This window comes from Gigantopelta aegis, chromosome 7 (assembly GCF_016097555.1).
Source record: "Gigantopelta aegis isolate Gae_Host chromosome 7, Gae_host_genome, whole genome shotgun sequence".
NCBI lineage: Eukaryota > Metazoa > Mollusca > Gastropoda > Neomphalida > Peltospiridae > Gigantopelta > Gigantopelta aegis.
The window spans coordinates 47,033,008-47,055,680 of record NC_054705.1 but is presented as its reverse complement, the minus strand read 5'-3'; the positions used below and the strand labels follow the sequence as shown (position 1 = coordinate 47,055,680).

Genomic DNA, 22,673 nt, shown 5'->3' with positions numbered 1-22,673 from the left:
TCAAGATGTTGTTATGTTTGGTATGATCAATAACGAAAATAGTAACTTTGTAAATTGGTTGATTATCAACATTAAATATTATATCTATTGTATGAAAGTACAGAAATGTTTTTTAAATATCAGTGGAATTAAAAATATTGCCCACCATGTATTTATTTATTTATTTTATTTGTTTATTTTTTTGTTTTGTTTTGGTTGTTTATTTATTTATTTATTTATTTATTTATTTATTTATCAATTTATTATTATGTGTTTTAACCATTATATCTTCTTTCTTCTTCTATATTTCCCAGTCCTTTCCATTATATGCGTCATAGCAATTTGTTTTGTTTTTTGCCAATCTTTAATTTATACAGAAACATTACAAATGCATTTATGTATCAAATTATTATATATGACTACATAACATTATTATACCACAAATTATATATATATATATATATACACTTGTATATACATTATATCACTTTGATGTAAGGCCATGAATTCAAGGCTCCCCAACCTTGACATGGTCAGAATGGACTGGGGAAAATAATATTTACAACACAATTCCAATCTAGTTTTATTCGAGGAGATTCAACCGTTAATCAGCTTTTTGATTTATACCATGTTATTTGTCGGTCTATGGATGAAGCGAAATAAGTCTCCTAGAAAATAATGCCAGTCACATTCATTCTCTCTCTTCTAACATCTAAATATTGTAAAATGCTCAAACGTAATAATCTGCTCATCCTCTTTACCCTTTCTTCCATTTCCCCTTCTTTGTTAGTAAATTTGGAACAAGTTATAATCATGTTTTATTTTATTGCTTGTGATATATTCCTACTTTAAATTGTTAGGAGAGACCTTAATATAGGCTAACGCCTTCTAGCCAATCCCCACACTGCTACTGTTTGTTAACGGCAATAAATATTGTTTAAACCATCTGGGAGGGGTACATATTTCAGAGGGGGCGGTGCCCCCTATAAGATTCCCTCGCTCCCAACGCCTATATTAAATGATGATGAGAAAACACTGTTGCTGTAACAGGTGAGTGAACAAGGGGGGGGGGGGGGAAGGGGTCGGTCGAAACCCTCCCAAGTCAAAGCGATATCTTGTTTTGTATACATGCACACATATAGTTTTTTCTGAGTAAACAAGACAACCCCCTAGAAACGTCGTTTGCCACAATCTAGACCTACCCTACCCCCAACCCGCCCTTTGCATAGTCTTGGGTGTTCAGTTCCTGTCAGACCGTGGTTTGTGTTCCATCCAACTGTCTTGCGTTTTCAGACACCGTGCCAGTGCTCTGCGATGAGATCCATTCCAACAGCAGAAAATGAAGAAACTGATACTGTGCCTACAACACAGAAAATACAGACGCCTATCATTAGTAGAAATACAGACACACACGTCATTATTAGAAATACAGACACACACGTCATTATTAAAAATACAGACACCCGTCATTATTAAAAATACAGACACCTGTCATTATCAGAAATACAAACACCCGTCATTATTAAAAATATAGACACACACGTTATTATTAACAATACAAACACACGCGTCATTATTAGAAATACAGACTCCCGACATTATTAAAAATACAGACACGCACGTCATAATTAAGAATATAGACACACGTCATTATTAAAAATACAGACACACACGTCATTATTAAAAATACAGACACGTCATTATTAAAATAGTCACACATTATTAATAGACATGCAGACACCCGTCATTTTTAAGAATACAGACACACACGTCATTATTAATAATACAGACACATTAATATTAGAAATACAGACACCGGTCATTATTAAGTATACAGACACACGTCATTAGTAAAAATACAGACACACGTGATTTTTAAAGTACACACATATCGTTAATAAAAACAAACTGAAAAGGGTACAGTACACAGAACAAAAATAAAGTTTGTTTTGTTTAACGACACCACTAGAGCACACTATTGTATTGTAGGATATTGGATTTTTTATTTTGTTTTACTTATACAGTCTATCATATGAGATGTTTGCTGCATCGTAAATATCATTTGTTGCTATTGGAAAAATAAAGCGGGTTTCCTCTCTAAGACTATATGTCAACATTACGAAATGTTCGGCATCCATTAACCGATGATTAATAAATCAACGTGTTCGAGAGGTGTGACTCTTAACAAAACAAACTATCATTAATAATGTAACAACAAACATCAAACAAGACTGAGTCTCCAAACAACAACAGAACTGCACATGTTTCTGTTGGACTATCTTGAGTTTACATCCATAAGGAAAGAAGGACATGTTTTATTTAACGACGCACTCAACACATTTCATGTACGGTTATATGGCGTCGGACATAGGTTAAGGACCACATAGATATTGAGGTAGGAAACCCGCTGTCGCCACTTCATGGGCTACTCATTTCGATTAGCAGCAAGGGATCTTTTATATGCACCATCCCATAGACAGGATAGCACATACCACGGCCTTTGATGTACCAGTCGTGGTGCATTGGCTGGAGCGAGAAATAGCGCAATGGTCACACTGACGGGGATCGATCCCAGACCGACCGCGCATCAAGCGAGCGCTTTACCACTGGGCTACGCCTCGCCCCCTTACATCCATAAAATGTGGTTTATTTTACGATACCACTAGAGCACATTGATTAATTAATCATCTGCTATTAGATATCAAACATTTGGTAATTCTGGCAGTGTTCGGAGGAAACTCGAATCTTAATGGGATATGATCAGGACCATCAACTGAAATAATTAATTCAGCAGTAATGGTTGTACTACACCAAATAAAATCCCATTGGCGACCATGTTAACGTTTGTGTTTAAAAACACAATGTGCAATATATCAACCAAACTATGGCCCATAACTATCAGTACTACAACCCCTACCTACATTAACTAACTATCAGTACTACAACCCCTACCTACATTAACTAACTATCAGTACTACAACCCCTACCTACATTAACTAACTATTACGTATTAACTGAATAAAACGGTACATTCCATGGCTCATTTTCGGTATAACCAGATGTTTTTTCAACACTCCTCAGTGCCAAACAGTTTAACATTTACGTCTGTCTGGATAACTCTATATAGAAATATATAGCGTAAATAAATGTGGTCTGTGGCCTGTGCCAAACAGTTTAACATTCACTTCTGTCTGGATAACTCTACATAGAAACATATAGCGTAAATAACTGTGGTCTGTGGCCAGTGTCAAACAGTTTAAAATTCACTTCTGTCTGGATAACTCTATATAGAAACATATAGCGTAAATAACTGTGGTCTGTGGCCAGTGTCAAACAGTTTAAAATTCACTTCTGTCTGGATAGCTCTATATAGAAACATATAGCGTAAATAACTGTGGTCTGTGGCCAGTGTCAAACAGTTAACATTCACTTCTGTCTGGATAACTCTATATAGAAACATATAGCGTAAACAACTGTGGTCTGTGGTCTGTGGTGAGTGTCAAACAGTTTAACATTCACTTCTGTCTGGATAACTCTATATAGAAACATATAGCGTAAATAACTGTGGTCTGTGTCAAACAGTTTAACATTCACTTCTGTCTGGATAACTCTATATAGAAACATATAGCGTAAATAACTGTGGTCTGTGGCCAATGTCAAACAGTTTAAAATTCACTTCTGTCTCGATAACTCTACATAGAAACGTACAGCGTAAATAACTGTGGTCTGTGTCAAACAGTTTAACATTCACTTCTATCTGGATAACTCTATATAGAAACATATAGCGTAAATAACTGTGGTCTGTGGTCAGTGTCAAATAGTTTAACATTCACTTTAGTCTGGATACCTCTATATAGAAACATATAGCGTAAACAACTGTGGTCTGTGGCCATGGTCAAATAGTTTAACATTCACTTCTGTCTGGATAACTCTATATAGAAACATATAGCGTAAATAACTGTGGTCTGTGGCCAGCGTCAAACAGTTTAACATTCACTTCTGTCTGGATAACTGTACATAGAAACATATAGCGTAAATAACTGTGGTCTATGACCAGTGTCAAACAGTGTAACATTCACTTCAGTCTGGATAGCTCTATATAGAAACATATAGCGTAAATAACCGTGGTCTGTGACCAGTGTTCTATATAGAAACATATAGCGTAAATAACTGTGGTCTGTGGCCAGTGTCAAACAGTTTAACACTCACTTCTGTCTGGATAGCTCTATATAGAAACATACAGCGTAAATAACTGTGGTCTGTGGCCAGTGTTCTATATAGAAACATATAGCGTAAATAACTGTGGTCTGTGGCCAGTGTTCTATATAGAAACATATAGCGTAAATAACTGTGGTCTGTGGCCAGTGTTCTATATAGAAACATATAGCGTAAATAACTGTGGTCTGTGACCAGTGTTCTATATAGAAACATATAGCGTAAATAACTGTGGTCTGTGGCCAGTGTCAAACAGTTTAACACTCACTTCTGTCTGGATAGCTCTATATAGAAACATATAGCGTAAATAACTGTGGTCTGTGGTCAGTGTTCTATATAGAAACATACAGCGTAAATAACTGTGGTCTATGACCAGTGTCAAACAGTTTAACATTCACTTCAGTCTAGATAACTCTATATAGAAACATATAGCGTAAATAACTGTGGTCTGTGGCCAGTGTCAAACAGTTTAAAATTCACTTCTGTCTGGATAACTCTACATAGAAACATATAGCGTAAATAACTGTGGTCTGTGACCAGTGTCAAACAGTTTAACATTCACTTCAGTCTAGATAACTCTATATAGAAACATATAGCGTAAATAACTGTGGTCTGTGGTATGTGGCCAGTGTCAAACAGTTTAACACTCACTTCTGTCTGGATAACTCTATATAGAAACATATAGCGTAAATAACTGTGGTCTGTGACCAGTGTTCTATATAGAAACATATAGCGTAAATAACTGTGGTCTATGACCAGTGTCAAACAGTTTAACATTCACTTCAGTCTAGATAACTCTATATAGAAACATATAGCGTAAATAACTGTGGTCTGTGACCAGTGTTCTATATAGAAACATATAGCGTAAATAACTGTGGTCTGTGACCAGTGTCAAACAGTTTAACACTCACTTCTGTCTGGATAGCTCTATATAGAAACATACAGAGTAAATAAATGTGGTCTGTGGCCAGTGTCAAACAGTTTAACATTCACTTCAGTCTAGATAGCTCTATATAGAAACATATAGCGTAAATAACTGTGGTCTATGACCAGTGTCAAACAGTTTAACACTCACTTCAGTCTAGATAGCTCTATATAGAAACATATAGCGTAAATAACTGTGGTCTATGACCAGTGTCAAACAGTTTAACATTCACTTGTCTAGATAGCTCTATATAGAAACATATAGCGTAAATAAATGTGGTCTATGACCAGTGTCAAACAGTTTAACACTCACTTCAGTCTAGATAGCTCTATATAGAAACATATAGCGTAAATAACTGTGGTCTGTGACCAGTGTTCTATATAGAAACATACAGTGTAAATAACTGTGGTTCGTGGCCAGTGTCAAACAGTTTAACACTCACTTCTGTCTGGATAACTCTACATAGAAACATATAGCGTAAATAACTGTGGTCTGTGGCCAGCGTCAAACAGTTTAACACTCACTTCTGTCTGGATAACTCTATATAGAAACATATAGCGTAAATAACTGTGGTCTGTGGCCAGCGTCAAACAGTTTAACATTCACTTCTGTCTGGATAACTCTACATAGAAACATATAGCGTAAATAACTGTGGTCTGTGGCCAGCGTCAAACAGTTTAACATTCACTTCTGTCTGGATAACTCTACATAGAAACATATAGTGTAAATAACTGTGGTCTGTGGTCTGTGGCCAGTGTCAAACAGTTAACATTCACTTCTGTCTGGATAACTCTACATAGAAACATATAGCGTAAATAACTGTGGTCTGTGGCCAGTGCCAAATAGTTTAACACTCACTTCTGTCTGGATAGCTCTATATAGAAACATACAGCGTAAATAACTGTGGTCTGTGACAGTGTTCTATATAGAAGCATATAGCGTAAATAACTGTGGTCTGTGGTCAGTGTCAAACAGTTTAACATTCACTTCTGTCTGGATAGCTCTATATAGAAACATACAGCGTAAATAACTGTGGTCTGTGACCAGTGTTCTATATATAAACATATAGCGTAAATAACTGTGGTCTGGGACCAATGTCAAAAAGTTGAACACTCACTTCAGTCTGGACCATCTTAACGCGCTGCTGTCGAAGTCTGGACACACATCCAAACACGTCGAGTTTCTTCTCAGTCAGACCCTGGTCCATCAGGTATTCCGCGGCTATGAACGTCCCCGTCCTACCCACTCCAGCGCTGAAACGGGAACAGGGGGAAAAGAATGCCATATTGTTTCTCTTTTGACCTGATGGTGTTTTGTTTGTTTGTTTGTTTGTTTTTTGTGTGGATTTATACATTTATTGCTCAGATAAAACTTTGTTGTTGTTTTTTTTCTTTTATTTTACAACAAAAACTCACATTTATTACTAATCGCAGGACTGGTAGTGTTAACTGTGATATCAGGACTGGTGGTGCTAACTGTGATATCATGTATTACCAATCGCAGGACTGGTAGTGCTAACTGTGATATCATTTATTACCAATCGCAGGACTGGTAGTGCTAACTGTGATATCATTTATTACCAATCGCAGGACTGGTAGTGCTAACTGTGATATCAGGACTGGTGGTGCTAACTGTGATATCATTTATTACCAATCGCAGGACTGGTAGTGCTAACTGTGATATCAGGACTGGTAGTGCTAACTGTGATATCATTTATTACCAATCGCAGGACTGGTGGTGCTAACTGTGATATCATTTATTACCAATCGCAGGACTGGTAGTGCTAACTGTGATATCATTTATTACCAATCGCAGGACTGGTGGTGCTAACTGTGATATCATTTATTACCAATCGCAGGACTGGTGGTGCTAACTGTGATATCATTTATTACCAATCGCAGGACTGGTGGTGCTAACTGTGATATCATTTATTACCAATCGCAGGACTGGTGGTGCTAACTGTGATATCATTTATTACCAATCGCAGGACTGGTGGTGCTAACTGTGATATCATTTATTACCAATCGCAGGACTGCTAGTGCTAACTGTGATATCATTTATTACCAATCGCAGGACTGGTAGTGCTAACTGTGATATCAGGACTGGTAGTGCTAACTGTGATATCATTTATTACCAATCGCAGGACTGGTAGTGCTAACTGTGATATCATTTATTACCAATCGCTGGACTGGTAGTGCTAACTGTGATATCAGGACTGGTGGTGCTAACTGTGATATCATTTATTACCAATCGCAGGACTGGTGGTGCTAACTGTGATATCATTTATTACCAATCGCAGGACTGGTAGTGATAACTGTGATATCATTTATTACCAATCGCAGGACTGGTGGTGCTAACTGTGATATCATTTATTACCAATCGTAGGACTGGTAGTGCTAACTGTGATATCATTTATTACCAATCGCAGGACTGGTAGTGCTAACTGTGATATCAGGACTGGTAGTGCTAACTGTGATATCATTTATTACCAATCGCAGGACTGGTGGTGCTAACTGTGATATCATTTATTACCAATCGCAGGACTGGTAGTGCTAACTGTGATATCAGGACTGGTAGTGCTAACTGTGATATCATTTATTACCAATCGCAGGACTGGTAGTGCTAACTGTGATATCATTTATTACCAATCGCAGGACTGGTAGTGCTAACTGTGATATCATTTATTACCAATCGCAGGACTGGTGGTGCTAACTGTGATATCATTTATTACCAATCGCAGGACTGGTGGTGCTAACTGTGATATCATTTATTACCAATCGCAGGACTGGTGGTGCTAACTGTGATATCATTTATTACCAATCGCAGGACTGGTGGTGCTAACTGTGATATCATTTATTACCAATCGCAGGACTGGTGGTGCTAACTGTGATATCATTTATTACCAATCGCAGGACTGGTGGTGCTAACTGTGATATCATTTATTACCAATCGCAGGACTGCTAGTGCTAACTGTGATATCATTTATTACCAATTGCAGGACTGGTAGTGCTAACTGTGATATCAGGACTGGTAGTGCTAACTGTGATATCATTTATTACCAATCGCAGGACTGGTAGTGCTAACTGTGATATCATTTATTACCAATCGCTGGACTGGTAGTGCTAACTGTGATATCAGGACTGGTGGTGCTAACTGTGATATCATTTATTACCAATCGCAGGACTGGTGGTGCTAACTGTGATATCATTTATTACCAATCGCAGGACTGGTAGTGATAACTGTGATATCATTTATTACCAATCGCAGGACTGGTGGTGCTAACTGTGATATCATTTATTACCAATCGTAGGACTGGTAGTGCTAACTGTGATATCATTTATTACCAATCGCAGGACTGGTAGTGCTAACTGTGATATCAGGACTGGTAGTGCTAACTGTGATATCATTTATTACCAATCGCAGGACTGGTGGTGCTAACTGTGATAACTGTGATATCATTTATTACCAATCGCAGGTGGTAGTGCTAACTGTGATATCAGGACTGGTAGTGCTAACTGTGATATCATTTATTACCAATCGCAGGACTGGTAGTGCTAACTGTGATATCATTTATTACCAATCGCAGGACTGGTAGTGCTAACTTTGATATCATTTATTACCAATCGCAGGACTGGTAGTGCTAACTGTGATATCATTTATTACCAATCGCAGGACTGGTGGTGCTAACTGTGATATCATTTATTACCAATCGCAGGACTGGTGGTGCTAACTGTGATATCATTTATTACCAATCGCAGGACTGGTAGTGCTAACTGTGATATCAGGACTGGTAGTGCTAACTGTGATATCATTTATTACCAATCGCAGGACTGGTAGTGCTAACTGTGATATCATTTATTACCAATCGCAGGACTGGTAGTGCTAACTGTGATATCAGGACTGGTGGTGCTAACTGTGATATCATTTATTACCAATCGCAGGACTGGTAGTGCTAACTGTGATATCATTTATTACCAATCGCAGGACTGGTGGTGCTAACTGTGATATCATTTATTACCAATCGCAGGACTGGTAGTGCTAACTGTGATATCAGGACTGGTAGTGCTAACTGTGATATCATTTATTACCAATCGCAGGACTGGTAGTGTTAACTGTGATATCAGGACTGGTAGTGCTAACTGTGATATCATTTATTACCAATCGCAGGACTGGTAGTGCTAACTGTGATATCAGGACTGGTAGTGCTAACTGTGATATCATTTATTACCAATCGCAGGACTGGTAGTGCTAACTGTGATATCATTTATTACCAATCGCAGGACTGGTGGTGCTAACTGTGATATCATTTATTACCAATCGCAGGACTGGTGGTGCTAACTGTGATATCAGGACTGGTGGTGCTAACTGTGATATCATTTATTACCAATCGCAGGACTGGTAGTGATAACTGTGATATCATTTATTACCAATCGCAGGACTGGTGGTGCTAACTGTGATATCAGGACTGGTAGTGCTAACTGTGATATCATTTATTACCAATCGCAGGACTGGTAGTGCTAACTGTGATATCAGGACTGGTAGTGCTAACTGTGATATCATTTATTACCAATCGCAGGACTGGTAGTGCTAACTGTGATATCATTTATTACCAATCGCAGGACTGGTGGTGCTAACTGTGATATCATTTATTACCAATCGCAGGACTGGTGGTGCTAACTGTGATATCAGGACTGGTGGTGCTAACTGTGATATCATTTATTACCAATCGCAGGACTGGTAGTGATAACTGTGATATCATTTATTACCAATCGCAGGACTGGTGGTGCTAACTGTGATATCAGGACTGGTAGTGCTAACTGTGATATCATTTATTACCAATCGCAGGACTGGTAGTGCTAACTGTGATATCAGGACTGGTAGTGCTAACTGTGATATCATTTATTACCAATCGCAGGACTGGTAGTGCTAACTGTGATATCAGGACTGGTAGTGCTAACTGTGATATCATTTATTACCAATCGCAGGACTGGTAGTGCTAACTGTGATATCATTTATTACCAATCGCAGGACTGGTAGTGCTAACTGTGATATCATTTATTACCAATCGCAGGACTGGTAGTGCTAACTGTGATATCATTTATTACCAATCGCAGGACTGGTAGTGCTAACTGTGATATCATTTATTACCAATCGCAGGACTGGTGGTGCTAACTGTGATATCAGGACTGGTAGTGCTAACTGTGATATCATTTATTACCAATCGCAGGACTGGTAGTGCTAACTGTGATATCAGGACTGGTAGTGATAACTGTGATATCATTTATTACCAATCGCAGGACTGGTGGTGCTAACTGTGATATCATTTATTACCAATCGCAGGACTGGTAGTGCTAACTGTGATATCATTTATTACCAATCGCAGGACTGGTAGTGCTAACTGTGATATCATTTATTACCAATCGCAGGACTGGTGGTGCTAACTGTGATATCAGGACTGGTAGTGCTAACTGTGATATCATTTATTACCAATCGCAGGACTGGTGGTGCTAACTGTGATATCAGGACTGGTAGTGCTAACTGTGATATCATTTATTACCAATCGCAGGACTGGTGGTGCTAACTGTGATATCAGGACTGGTAGTGCTAACTGTGATATCATTTATTACCAATCGCAGGACTGGTAGTGCTAACTGTGATATCAGGACTGGTAGTGATAACTGTGATATCATTTATTACCAATCGCAGGACTGGTGGTGCTAACTGTGATATCATTTATTACCAATCGCAGGACTGGTGGTGCTAACTGTGATATCATTTATTACCAATCGCAGGACTGGTAGTGCTAACTGTGATATCAGGACTGGTAGTGATAACTGTGATATCATTTATTACCAATCGCAGGACTGGTAGTGCTAACTGTGATATCATTTATTACCAATCGCAGGACTGGTAGTGCTAACTGTGATATCAGGACTGGTAGTGATAACTGTGATATCATTTATTACCAATCGCAGGACTGGTAGTGCTAACTGTGATATCAGGACTGGTAGTGATAACTGTGATATCATTTATTACCAATCGCAGGACTGGTGGTGCTAACTGTGATATCAGGACTGGTAGTGATAACTGTGATATCATTTATTACCAATCGCAGGACTGGTAGTGCTAACTGTGATATCATTTATTACCAATCGCAGGACTGGTAGTGCTAACTGTGATATCAGGACTGGTAGTGATAACTGTGATATCATTTATTACCAATCGCAGGACTGGTAGTGCTAACTGTGATATCATTTATTACCAATCGCAGGACTGGTGGTGCTAACTGTGATATCAGGACTGGTAGTGATAACTGTGATATCATTTATTACCAATCGCAGGACTGGTGGTGCTAACTGTGATATCAGGACTGGTAGTGCTAACTGTGATATCATTTATTACCAATCGCAGGACTGGTAGTGCTAACTGTGATATCAGGACTGGTAGTGATAACTGTGATATCATTTATTACCAATCGCTGGACTGGTAGTGCTAACTGTGATATCAGGACTGGTAGTGATAACTGTGATATCATTTATTACAAATCGCAGGACTGGTAGTGCTAACTGTGATATCAGGACTGGTAGTGATAACTGTGATATCATTTATTACCAATCGCAGGACTGGTAGTGCTAACTGTGATATCAGGACTGGTAGTGCTAACTGTGATATCATTTATTACCAATCGCAGGACTGGTGGTGCTAACTGTAATATCATTTATTCATTTCAACTTATTGTTGTGCTTATATCCAATTAAAGTTCAAGCATGCTGGCCTAGGCACCCACCTCAGCTTTCTGGGCTGTGTACCCAGGGCAGTGCGTTAGTAGTTAGTTGTTAGTGAGAGAGAAGTCGGTGTAGTGGTCTTATATACTAAAACGCAAAAGAAACGCAGGTTCTCATTAAATTGGATATAAAATATTAAAAAAACAAAACGAAATGAAGATTTCAACATTTATTTTGGAGCTACACCAATTCGGCACACATTGGTGTTGAAAATTTTTGATTGAATTCCTTTTTGGCTATTGTTTCATGTCATAAAGTAGGGTGGGGGTCCATGTTAAAAATGTGAAAGAGACGACCTGTAGCATTGTCAAAGTCAGTATCGCGTGTGACCACCCTGGGCATTCAAACAGGCAGTGCAACGTCTCCTCATTGAGTTGACAAGCCGTTGAAAGAATGCCTGAGGGAGTGAGTTCCATTCATGGACCAATGCTGCCTCCAGCGCCTGCATATTCTGAGGTTGTCCGCGAGCCTGAAGGCGACGTCCGATTTCATCCCAGACGTGTTCGATAGGCGCCATGTCCGAGATAAGGCTGGCCACGGCAACGTTGGGATGTTGTGCTGAGCCAGCAACGCCTGTGTTGCCCTGGCAGTGTGCGGCCTGGCATTGTCTTGCTGCAGCAAGCGCACACGTGGGTGAGCGGCAAAGAAGGGAACGACGTGATTGTTGATGACGTCATTTTGGTACACGGCGGCATTAACGCGTTGTCTGAACACATGAAGTTGTGTTCTGTGGTTGAATGAGAACCCACCCCACACCATCACACTACCCCCGCCCCATCGGTCGGCCTGCAGAACGCAGCAGTCGGAGTAACGTTCATGTCGACGTCGCCATACTCGGATTCGGCCATCAGCGTTGGAAAGATTGTAACGGCTCTCATCAGTAAACAGAACTTGTTGCCACTGGCCACGTCGCCATCTTTGATGTTGTTGCGCCCACTGTTGACGTTGTTGGCGGTGCCGAGGGGTCAATATTGGTCCCACATAAGGACGGCGGTTACGGAGTCCTGCTGCCCTCAGACGGCGTCGGACGGTATCGGCGGACACTGGACCACGTGGACCACGCACCTGGTGAGCGGTGTTAGCTGCTGGCAGCATCCGATTCCTAAGGTGGGTCACCCGGATGTACCGGTCTAGGGCTGCGGTTGTCACCCTCGGGCGGCCGGTGCGTGGTCGATCGTTCACAGATCCAGTGATTTGGTGACGTTGAGAAAGGCGTGCGATTGTCGAAACATGACATCCCAATTGTCTGGCTACAGCAGTACGGGTCTGTCCGGCTTGCAACATCCCGATGGCCATCCCTCGCTGGAGTTGCGTCAGTCGCGGCATTTTTAAAATGTGATTCTGTTGTCTGTCACTACTCAAATTGAATTTATGCGATTAAATCCAGGTGTGTAGGCTTTATAAGCATTTCAATGAGTGTGTTTGCACTGGATTCATGATACGGATGATCCAGCACGTGCAAACAACGTGTTTTGAGAATTCGTGACGTCACACAGGTAATGAAATTGACACGCAGGTGGGACTGCGGTGTGGGTGTGTGCCATGTCCTTTAACACAGTTGAGGTTCAATTCCACCAAAGATACTGCTTTACAAAGTGCAATTCTTTCGCATTTTCAGGACCTGCGTTTCTTTTGCGTTTTAGTATACCTACCCACTGAGTCGCTACAAGAAAAAATCCGACGCCTCTATGCGAAACGAACCTGCACTGTACTTTTTTGTGCTGACGTAGAGTAATGCATTGGCGTAGGAAGTGTGTGTGGGTGGGGGGGGGGGGGGGGGGGGGGGGGGAGAGGACAAGGGGGGCCCCCACTTTTAAGATATTATGCTTTATATTTGCTTTATAATAGTGTAAAATTGTGTAAATATAAAAGTGTGCCCCACCCACCACGTTTTGGCACCTTCCTACGCCATTGCAATGTGTGTGCCCACGTGGCACGTTGGTACTGGTTAACAACATGTAAGTTTAATGTCATGACTGGACTCGAGAATAATCAAACTTAAAGCTCTGTGGCATCAAATTTAGAAAAAAAAGTGTATTTTAAACACAGTAGCTGTCTACCATTTGGTCGTCAACGATTGCCGAAATAATACACTCGGTCTTCTCGAGCCCTCCCCTACAACATAGCAATAAGCAGCCCGAGCACTCTAACGGTAAGAGAGCTAAGCTTAGACGGACATTTGGTAGGAGAGTGTGATAACTGTCCAAATATCCGTCTAGCTCTCTTACCGTCAGAGTACTTGGGCTAATAACTGTCCAAATGTCCGTCTAGCTCTCTCACCGTCACAGTACTCGGGCTATTAACTGTCCAAATGTCCGTCTAGCTCTCTTACCGTCAGAGTACTTGGGCTAATAACTGTCCAAATGTCCGTCTAGCTCTCTCGCCGTCACAGTACTCGGGCTATTAACTGTCCAAATGTCCGTCTAGCTCTCTCACCGTCACAGTACTCGGGCTAACAACTGTCCAAATGTCCGTCTAGCTTTCTCACCGTCACAGTACTCGGGCTAACAACTGTCCAAATGTCCGTCTAGCTCTCTCGCCGTCACAGTACTCGGGCTAACAACTGTCCAAATGTCCGTCTAGCTTTCTCGCCGTCACAGTACTCGGGCTAATAACTGTCCAAATGTCCGTCTAGCTTTCTCGCCGTCACAGTACTCGGGCTAACAACTGTCCAAATGTCCGTCTAGCTTTCTCACCGTCACAGTACTCGGGCTAATAACTGTCCAAATGTCCGTCTAGCTTTCTCACCGTCACAGTACTCGGGCTAACAACTGTCCAAATGTCCGTCTAGCTTTCTCACCGTCACAGTACTCGGGCTAACAACTTTCCAAATGTCCGTCTAGCTCTCTCGCCGTCACAGTACTCGGGCTATTAACTGTCCAAATGTCCGTCTAGCTCTTTTACCGTCAGAGTACTTGGGCTAATAACTGTCCAAATGTCCGTCTAGCTCTCTTACCGTCAGAGTGCTCGGGCTAATCAATAAGGGGAGGGCTAGAGGTGACTCGAGCTAGGCCCCTGGGGTGAAGTCTGAGATGATAAAAGGACGTTTATCAACTAATTGTGAAAGTGGCCTACGGAATGATGAAAATACCTGCAGTGAACGATCAGTGGGTGATTATCTTTCCCTGACCGGAGACTCTTCACGTACTGAACGAAGGAAAGCAGCGCGCGGCCATCGTTTGGGATTCCTCGGTCCACCCAGTCTGTGTAGTGTAGTTGCGTCACTGTTCTCGTACACGTCTTTTTACCTTTCTGCATGGGAAATATACAAATCCATAAACAAATAAATACTATTAATAATATTAAATAAAATAAATAATTAAATAAAAAAAAACAATCAAAGTAACATAAGCCACCTCACAATTTGCGACTTAGAATAGAATATACCAATAGTGAACCATGGGCGATCCTTGGCGGGGGTGGGGGTGGGGGGGTGGGTGGGTGGGGGGTGGTGGTAAAAGGAGTGGGTAATTGTACGTATATATGCGTTATGTCAGTCAAATAATGTTATTTTTGCATGTTATACACACACACACGCACGCACTCACCCCCCCCCCCCCCCCCCCCCCCCCCACGCACACACACATATTCGATCTAAACTAGCAGTGGATAATGGCAAAAAACATAAACAGCATGCAATGACATACACTCAAACATATAAAAGTGAATGATATACAAACAAAATTAATGTAAAACACATACTAAAATCGACTAAACTAAATTGTCGAAATGATGGAGAAGAAAGAAAGAAAGAAATGTTTTATTTAACGACGCACTCAACACATTTTATTTACGGTTATATGGCGTCAGACATATGGTTAAGGACCACACAGATTTTGAGAGGAAACCCGCTGTCGCCACTTCATGGGCTACTCTTTCCGATTAGCAGCAAGGGATCTTTTATTTGCGCTTCCCACAAGCAGGATAACACAAACCATGGCCTTTGTTGAACCAGTTATGGATCACTGGTCGGTGCAAGTGGTTTACACCTACCCACTGAGCCTTGCGGAGCACTCACTCAGGGTTTGGAGTCGATATGTGGATTAAAAATCCCATGCCTCGACTGGGATCCGAACCCAGTACCTACCAGCCTGTTGACCGATGGCCTAACCACGACGCCACCGAGGCCGGTGACGGAGAAGAAGATGATGATGACGACGACGACGATGATAATGATGATGATGATGATGATGAAGAAGTTAAGCAGATGAAGAAGAAGGAGAAGAAGATGAAGAAGAAAAAAAAGAAAAAGAAGAAGAAACAAAAGAAGAAGAAACAAAAGAAGAAGAAGAAGAAGAAGAAGAAGAAGAAGAAGAAGAAGAAGAAGAAAGAAGAAGAAGAAGAAGGAGGAAGGGGAGGGGGAGGGGGAAAAGAAGAAGCAATGACCTGCAATCTAAAGAGAGAGAGAACACACCTTGGAAAGTGAAAACCTCCGTGACGTGTAAGTCGGTCGGACTTGAACTTTCTCCAGAGTAACCACAATGTTAGCACACTTCTTGATCCACATCTCTGGGTCGGGCCAGTACATGGAACATTTGGTCTACACAAATAAAGGAAAGGAATATAGCTCTGTGCTGATTGTAAACAAAGGGTGTCACCAAACGATACGAGTTCCTTGTACGAGATTAGCCTATTGTTTCGCTACTGACGAAATGGAAATGTTATCTTGAGCGTCAATTACGAGACACTTGCACGATACAGTCGTATCGTGTGGCGTCGCCTATAGTATCTGTAGGAAATTGTACAATGACGCGTCACGGGGACAAAAAAAAGAGTTAACGTTTGTATTGTTTAACGACACAACTAAAGCACACTGATTTATTAATTGGTAGTTTTGGTAATTTTGACATCTAATCTTAGAAGCAAAAAAAGGTGTGTATTCGTCGAAATAATGTGTGAAATACTTACAGTCCCCTGCATGCACATCCAGTTGCATATTTAGGAGTGCATTTGTTTATTAGGATAGCAACAGAAAGCGTGTGTAGGCTGTACTGGCGCACTATAAAGGTGGCAGTCTTCCTATAAGCGGAGTGAGCTACAATTCGGCCAACTAAAAGTTTGTTTTGTTTATTAGGGAAGCAACAGAAAGCGTGTGTAGGCTGTACTGGCGCACTATAATAATAATAATAATAATAATAATAGATTTTTATTTCAGATCAGAGATCCATAGAACATATATAAACATCACATACAAAACTGATTACATAATATACAGCAGCTTGTGCCAGCGATTTACACATACAGATTTGACGTACACAGTTGTGCACCGCAGGCGGGCAAGTAGGTCGTTTGAAGTTGTTTCGATTCTGCTCTTCAGCGAATATGCTGTTGAGCGAAGTAAAGCGCCAAAGCTTTTTACTCGATGACTGACAAACATCTTGCTGGCACTGTATGGTCGTCGTTGTCCGATCATCCATCGGTATGCATTATTATAACATATGTTAAGATCCTTCATGGTATCCTGTGTAAATTTCACCCATAATGCACCCGCGTACAAATTACTACAATAACTCACAAATAATTGTGTTTTAACAGATTCTGAACATTTTGCAAATCGCCGCAACAACATGTACTATAAAGGTGGCAGTCTTCCTATAAGCGGAGTAAGTTACAATTCAGCCAACTAAAAGTTTGTTTTGTTTAACAACACCACTAGAGCACATTGATTCATTAATCATCGGATATTGGATGTCAAACATTAGGTAATTTTGACGTATAGTCTTAGAGAGGAAGCCCACTACACTTTTCCATTAGTAGCAAGGGATCTTTTATACACACCGTTCGACAGACAGGATAACACATACCACGGCCTTTGATATACTACTACTAGTCGTGGTGCACTGGCTGGAACGAGAAATAGCCCAATGGGCCCTATCAACGCGCTTTAATTTATCACTGGGCAACGTCCTGGCCCCCTCGGCCAACTAAGTTAAAATCACTCAAATAGATCCTTAAATTTACTCAAATAGATCCTTAAATTCACTCAAATAGCTCCTTAAATTTACTCAGATAGATCCTTAAATTTACTTTCAATGCACTGTTCCAAATCATGCACCAAATTACTTCATGAAAACTGCGCAAACCTTTATTGTGTGGACTATCGCTATTGTATGTGATACAGTTAAACACTCTGAAACGTAGTCTCGCTATTGTATGTGATACATTTAAACACTGAAACGTAGTCTCGCTATTGTATGTGATACAGTTAAACACTCTGAAACGTAGTCTCGCTGTTGTATGTGATACAGTTAAACACTCTGAAACGTAGTCTCGCTATTGTATGTGATACAGTTAAACACTCTGAAACGTAGTCTCGCTGTTGTATGTGATACAGTTAAACACTCTGACACGTAGTCTCGCTGTTGTATGTGATACAGTTAAACACTGACACGTAGTCTCGCTGTTGTATGTGATACAGTTAAACACTCTGACACGTAGTCTCGCTGTTGTATGTGATACATTTAAACACTCTGACACGTAGTCTCGCTGTTGTATGTGATACATTTATACACTGTGACACGTAGTCTCGCTGTTGTATGTGATACAGTTAAACACTGTGACACGTAGTCTCGCTGTTGTATGTGATACAGTTAAACACTCTGACACGTAGTCTCGCTGTTGTATGTGATACATTTATACACTGTGACACGTAGTCTCGCTGTTGTATGTGATACAGTTAAACACTGTGACACGTTGTCTCGCTGTTGTATGTGATACATTTAAATATTCTTCCAAGGAAACTCACTACATTTGTTCAAAGGTTTGTAGCGTGGATCTGTTATATGTACTTTAGACAGTATGGCACACGACCTTTGATATTCCACTTGTTAGGCACCAACGGGATTCGATCCTTCAACCCAAGAACCTCAGGACACCGCTCTATCGACTGAGCTAGATCCCGACTGTGGCCAAAAGAAATGCAACAAACTAAAGCCTCTGTGAAAAAGTTGATTCAGAAAATATATAGTGTTGTTGAATGTATTATACATTTTATCATAAGCTGACAAATTCTCAACTATATGATCACCAACAGATGTATAGTATGAAGTTCAACGTTAGTTTCCATATTTCATACATTAGAAGCAGGACGTAGCCCAGTGGTAAAGCGCTCGCCTGATGCGCGGTCGGTCTAGGATCGATCCCCATCGGTGGTCCCATTGGACTATTTCTCGTTCCAGCCAGTACACCATGACGGGTATATCAAAGGCCGTTGTATGTGCTATTCTGTCTGTGGGATGGTGCATATAAAAGATACATCCAATAACAGATGCTTAAGAAATCAATGTGCTCTAGTGGTGTTAACAAACTGACAACTGAAAACTTGGGGTATTTTTTTAAACTAAGTTTAGGAGATATACGGTATGTTAAAACAATTAATCAGCCAACCATTTGACACTGCTTACATCCACTGAAGTGTCAAGCACAAGCACGTCATTCATGGCCATATATTTCCCGGCGGATGTGTGCAAGACTGTCAGTGGGCTTGTACATTGTTTTTCAATGACTGGTGTGCGTAGTAATATCAATAGCGTGATCTAACGCGTTAACAAACGATATGGAGTCCTTTGAAACTTCCTGCTTAAATTACAGACTCTTTTGTCACTGGTCTGAATGGATCGCATAGTCGCACATACTACAGAGCTGTAGGCTTGGTTTCCTCTCAACTGTAGTAGAACCTTTTTTTAAGGGGGGGGGGGGGGGACGGGTGCGCGTGGCGATAAAAATACCGTAAATACATTATTACTGCCCGGCTCTTGAACAGTACTCGGCTCTTGAATCACTGTAGTAGCCATCGGGGTGGGGGGTGGGGTGGGGGGTGTCATGGAGGATATCCCCCCAAGCACACCTCTTCCCCCCACAATATTTTATATTTGCCTGTTGCCCCTTAACACTTTTAAAAGACAGTCACGAGTGTTGGTGTTTCTCTCATTGTGGGTAGCCCCCACCTACACCCCCACCCCCACCCCGAATATAAATTTGTGTCTACTCTAGCGCCTTGAATAGTATCTGAGTGAATTAAACATGTGGATTAATAGAACCCGGGGTCTTGAATACAAATCTTTATTTACTGGTCTATTTTTAGACCATCAATATCCATGCTGAACTGAACACGCGTGTTGATATTGTTTGTATTACACAGACACGTCCAAACAAATAAGCCTGGGTCGTAAACACCAGTTTGGTTACTGGTTTAGTTTTAGATTATCGGTGTACATGTGTACATAAGCCTGGGTCGTAAACACCAGTTTGTATACTAGTTTAGTTTTAGATCATCGGTGTACATGTGTTAGTCATTTGGCCTGCACAAGCATATCCCTATAAATATATTCAACACAATTAAAGGCTAAGTAAACATTTTCGACATTTTTCTTTCAATATGGTAACCCCTCCAACCCCCCAAACAAGCCCAAACAACCCCAGAAACCCTAAACACACAAACAAGCCCAAACAACCCCAGAAACCCTAAACACACAAACAACCCCAAATAAACCCAGACACCCTAAACACACAAACAACCCCAAACAAACCCAGAAACCCTAAACACACAAACAACCCCAAATAAACCCAGAAACCCTAAACACACAAACAACCCCAAACAAACCCAGAAACCCTAAACATAACCAATTCTTCCACTGTAAGGTGCTGATGTTATGGCATGAAAAAAAACCCCCGAAAAACAACAACAAAAAACATAAACAAAAACAAAACATAGACAAAAACATAGACATAAACATAAACATGAACATAAAGAAAACACACACAACAATGTCTGCACGTGCTGCGTGTATCACGTGTCGAATTGACTAACACGATGTTTACAAGTCATCTAAGAATTACCACAAGTCTACTGGCCCTTTATTAATTTTGTTGAGTATAGAAAGTTAACGACACCAGTGGATGATCACACTGATTTATTAATCATCGGTTATTGGACAGACAGACATACAGACAAATTCTTTATTTACGTCTCACCTTGAGTGCAGATTAAAATAAAAACAAGAGTTCAACAATAATACAATAATACACCAATAAAAGTATACAAGCCACTCCTATGGAGTTATGAGAGACTTTAAAACTATTAAAAGACCATTAAAAATATTTAGAAAAAGTATTGTATTGACAAGAAGGAAAACTAAAAACCCATAAAATATGCATTTGTCTTTATCATCCATTAAAGGCTTTTATAGGAGATATCGCTTCTTTTGTTACGTCACTGTGTATGTTTCAGCGCTAAACCTATCATTAGTGACGTCACGCCACTGTCGTTCTGTTAGTTAACGAGTTGATATCGTTTGCTGACGCGTTGACATATTCCCTGAAACACACAATCTGGCTTTTAATCGGCCTATTTTCTCACCTATTCTCCGTCCTGTAGACTTGTGAGCATATTGATATATGTTTGACTCACTTATTCTCCGTCCTGTAGACTGGTGAGCATGGTGATATGCGTTTTACTCACCTATTATCAGTCCTGTAGACTGGTGAGCATAGTGATATTCGTTTTACTCACTTATTCTCCGTCCTGTAGACTGGTGAGCATGGTGATATATTTTTACTCACTTATTTTCCGTCCTGTAGACTGGTCAGCATGGTGATATATTTTTACTCACCTGGTCTCCGTCCTGTAGACTGGTCAGCATGATGATATATTTGGCCTTGACCTCCCAAACCATTCTCCAGAAGTCAGAAATGGTCGACTCTATCGGCCCTTGTGTAGCTATGTAATGTCTAGGTGCATGGTAACCCTGAAATATGGCGATACAGGATGGTTATGTATTCACTAGAGTCAAATCAAACGTTCGTGCTATTCGTATGCGGTGGACGTGGGGAGATAAGGGGGGGGGGGGGGGATAGAGGCGAATTATTATATCTGTTCACCCACCCAACACCCCCCAGTTGCTGGTATCTTCCGATTTCGAACACGGGGAAGGAGGATTGCAGGGGAGGGGGGATACTGCCCCAATTCCTAACGATTATGCATCCCGTTTAGTTTTAAAACAAGTAAAGTTTGTTTTATTTAACGACGCCACTAGAGCACATTGATTTTTATCTTAACATTGGCTATTGGGCGTCAAACATATGGTCATTCTGACACTGTTTTTTAGAGGAACCCCGCTGTCGCCACATAGGCTACTCTTTTACGACAGGCAGCAAGGGATCAGGCAGGATAGCACAAACTATGGCCTTTGTTGAACCAGTTATGGATCACTGGTCGGTGCAAGTGGTTTACACCTACCCACTGAGCCTTGCGGAGCACTCACTCAGGGTTTGGAGTCGGTATCTGGATTAAAAATCCCATGCCTCGACTGGGATCCGAACCCAGTACCTACCAGCCTGTAGACCGATGACCTAACCACGACGCCACCGAGACCGGTCTCGTTTAGTTGAAAGACGAAGTATTATGACTGCCACTAGTAGTAATTGTCTTCAGAATAAACCCGCTACCAGCCTGTAGACCGATGACCTAACCACGACGCCAGTGAGACCGGTCCCGTTTAGTTGAAAGACGAAGTATTATGACTGCCAATAGTAGTAATTGTCTTCAGAATAAACCCGCTACCAGGCTGTAGACCAATGGCCTAACCACGACGCCAGTGAGACCGGTCCCGTTTAGTTGAAAGACGAAGTATTATGACTGCCAATAGTAGTAATTGTCTTCAGAATAAACCCGCTACCTTTTTGCTTTAGCAGCAAGGGGTCTTTTATATGTGCTTTCCCATAAGCAGGACAACACATACCATTTCTTTGATGTACCAGTTGTGGGGCAC

The 22,673-nt window shown here is 40.9% G+C and overlaps 1 protein-coding gene across 1 annotated transcript in view; it reads right to left on the bottom strand.

Moving 5' to 3' along the window:
- Positions 1–452: 452 nt before the first annotated feature.
- The window catches only part of LOC121376735 (multiple epidermal growth factor-like domains protein 10), an 87,485-nt gene continuing 65,264 nt past the window's right edge, over positions 453–22,673 (bottom strand). Inside the window, exons 9-13 of the mRNA XM_041504499.1 lie at positions 21,516–21,650; positions 16,319–16,444; positions 14,996–15,156; positions 6,237–6,372; positions 453–1,339 (exon numbers count right to left, since the gene is read on the bottom strand). Of these exons, the coding sequence (XP_041360433.1) occupies positions 1,229–1,339; positions 6,237–6,372; positions 14,996–15,156; positions 16,319–16,444; positions 21,516–21,650 (669 nt within the window). The 3' untranslated portion in view covers positions 453–1,228. The remainder of the gene's footprint in view (positions 1,340–6,236; positions 6,373–14,995; positions 15,157–16,318; positions 16,445–21,515; positions 21,651–22,673) is intronic.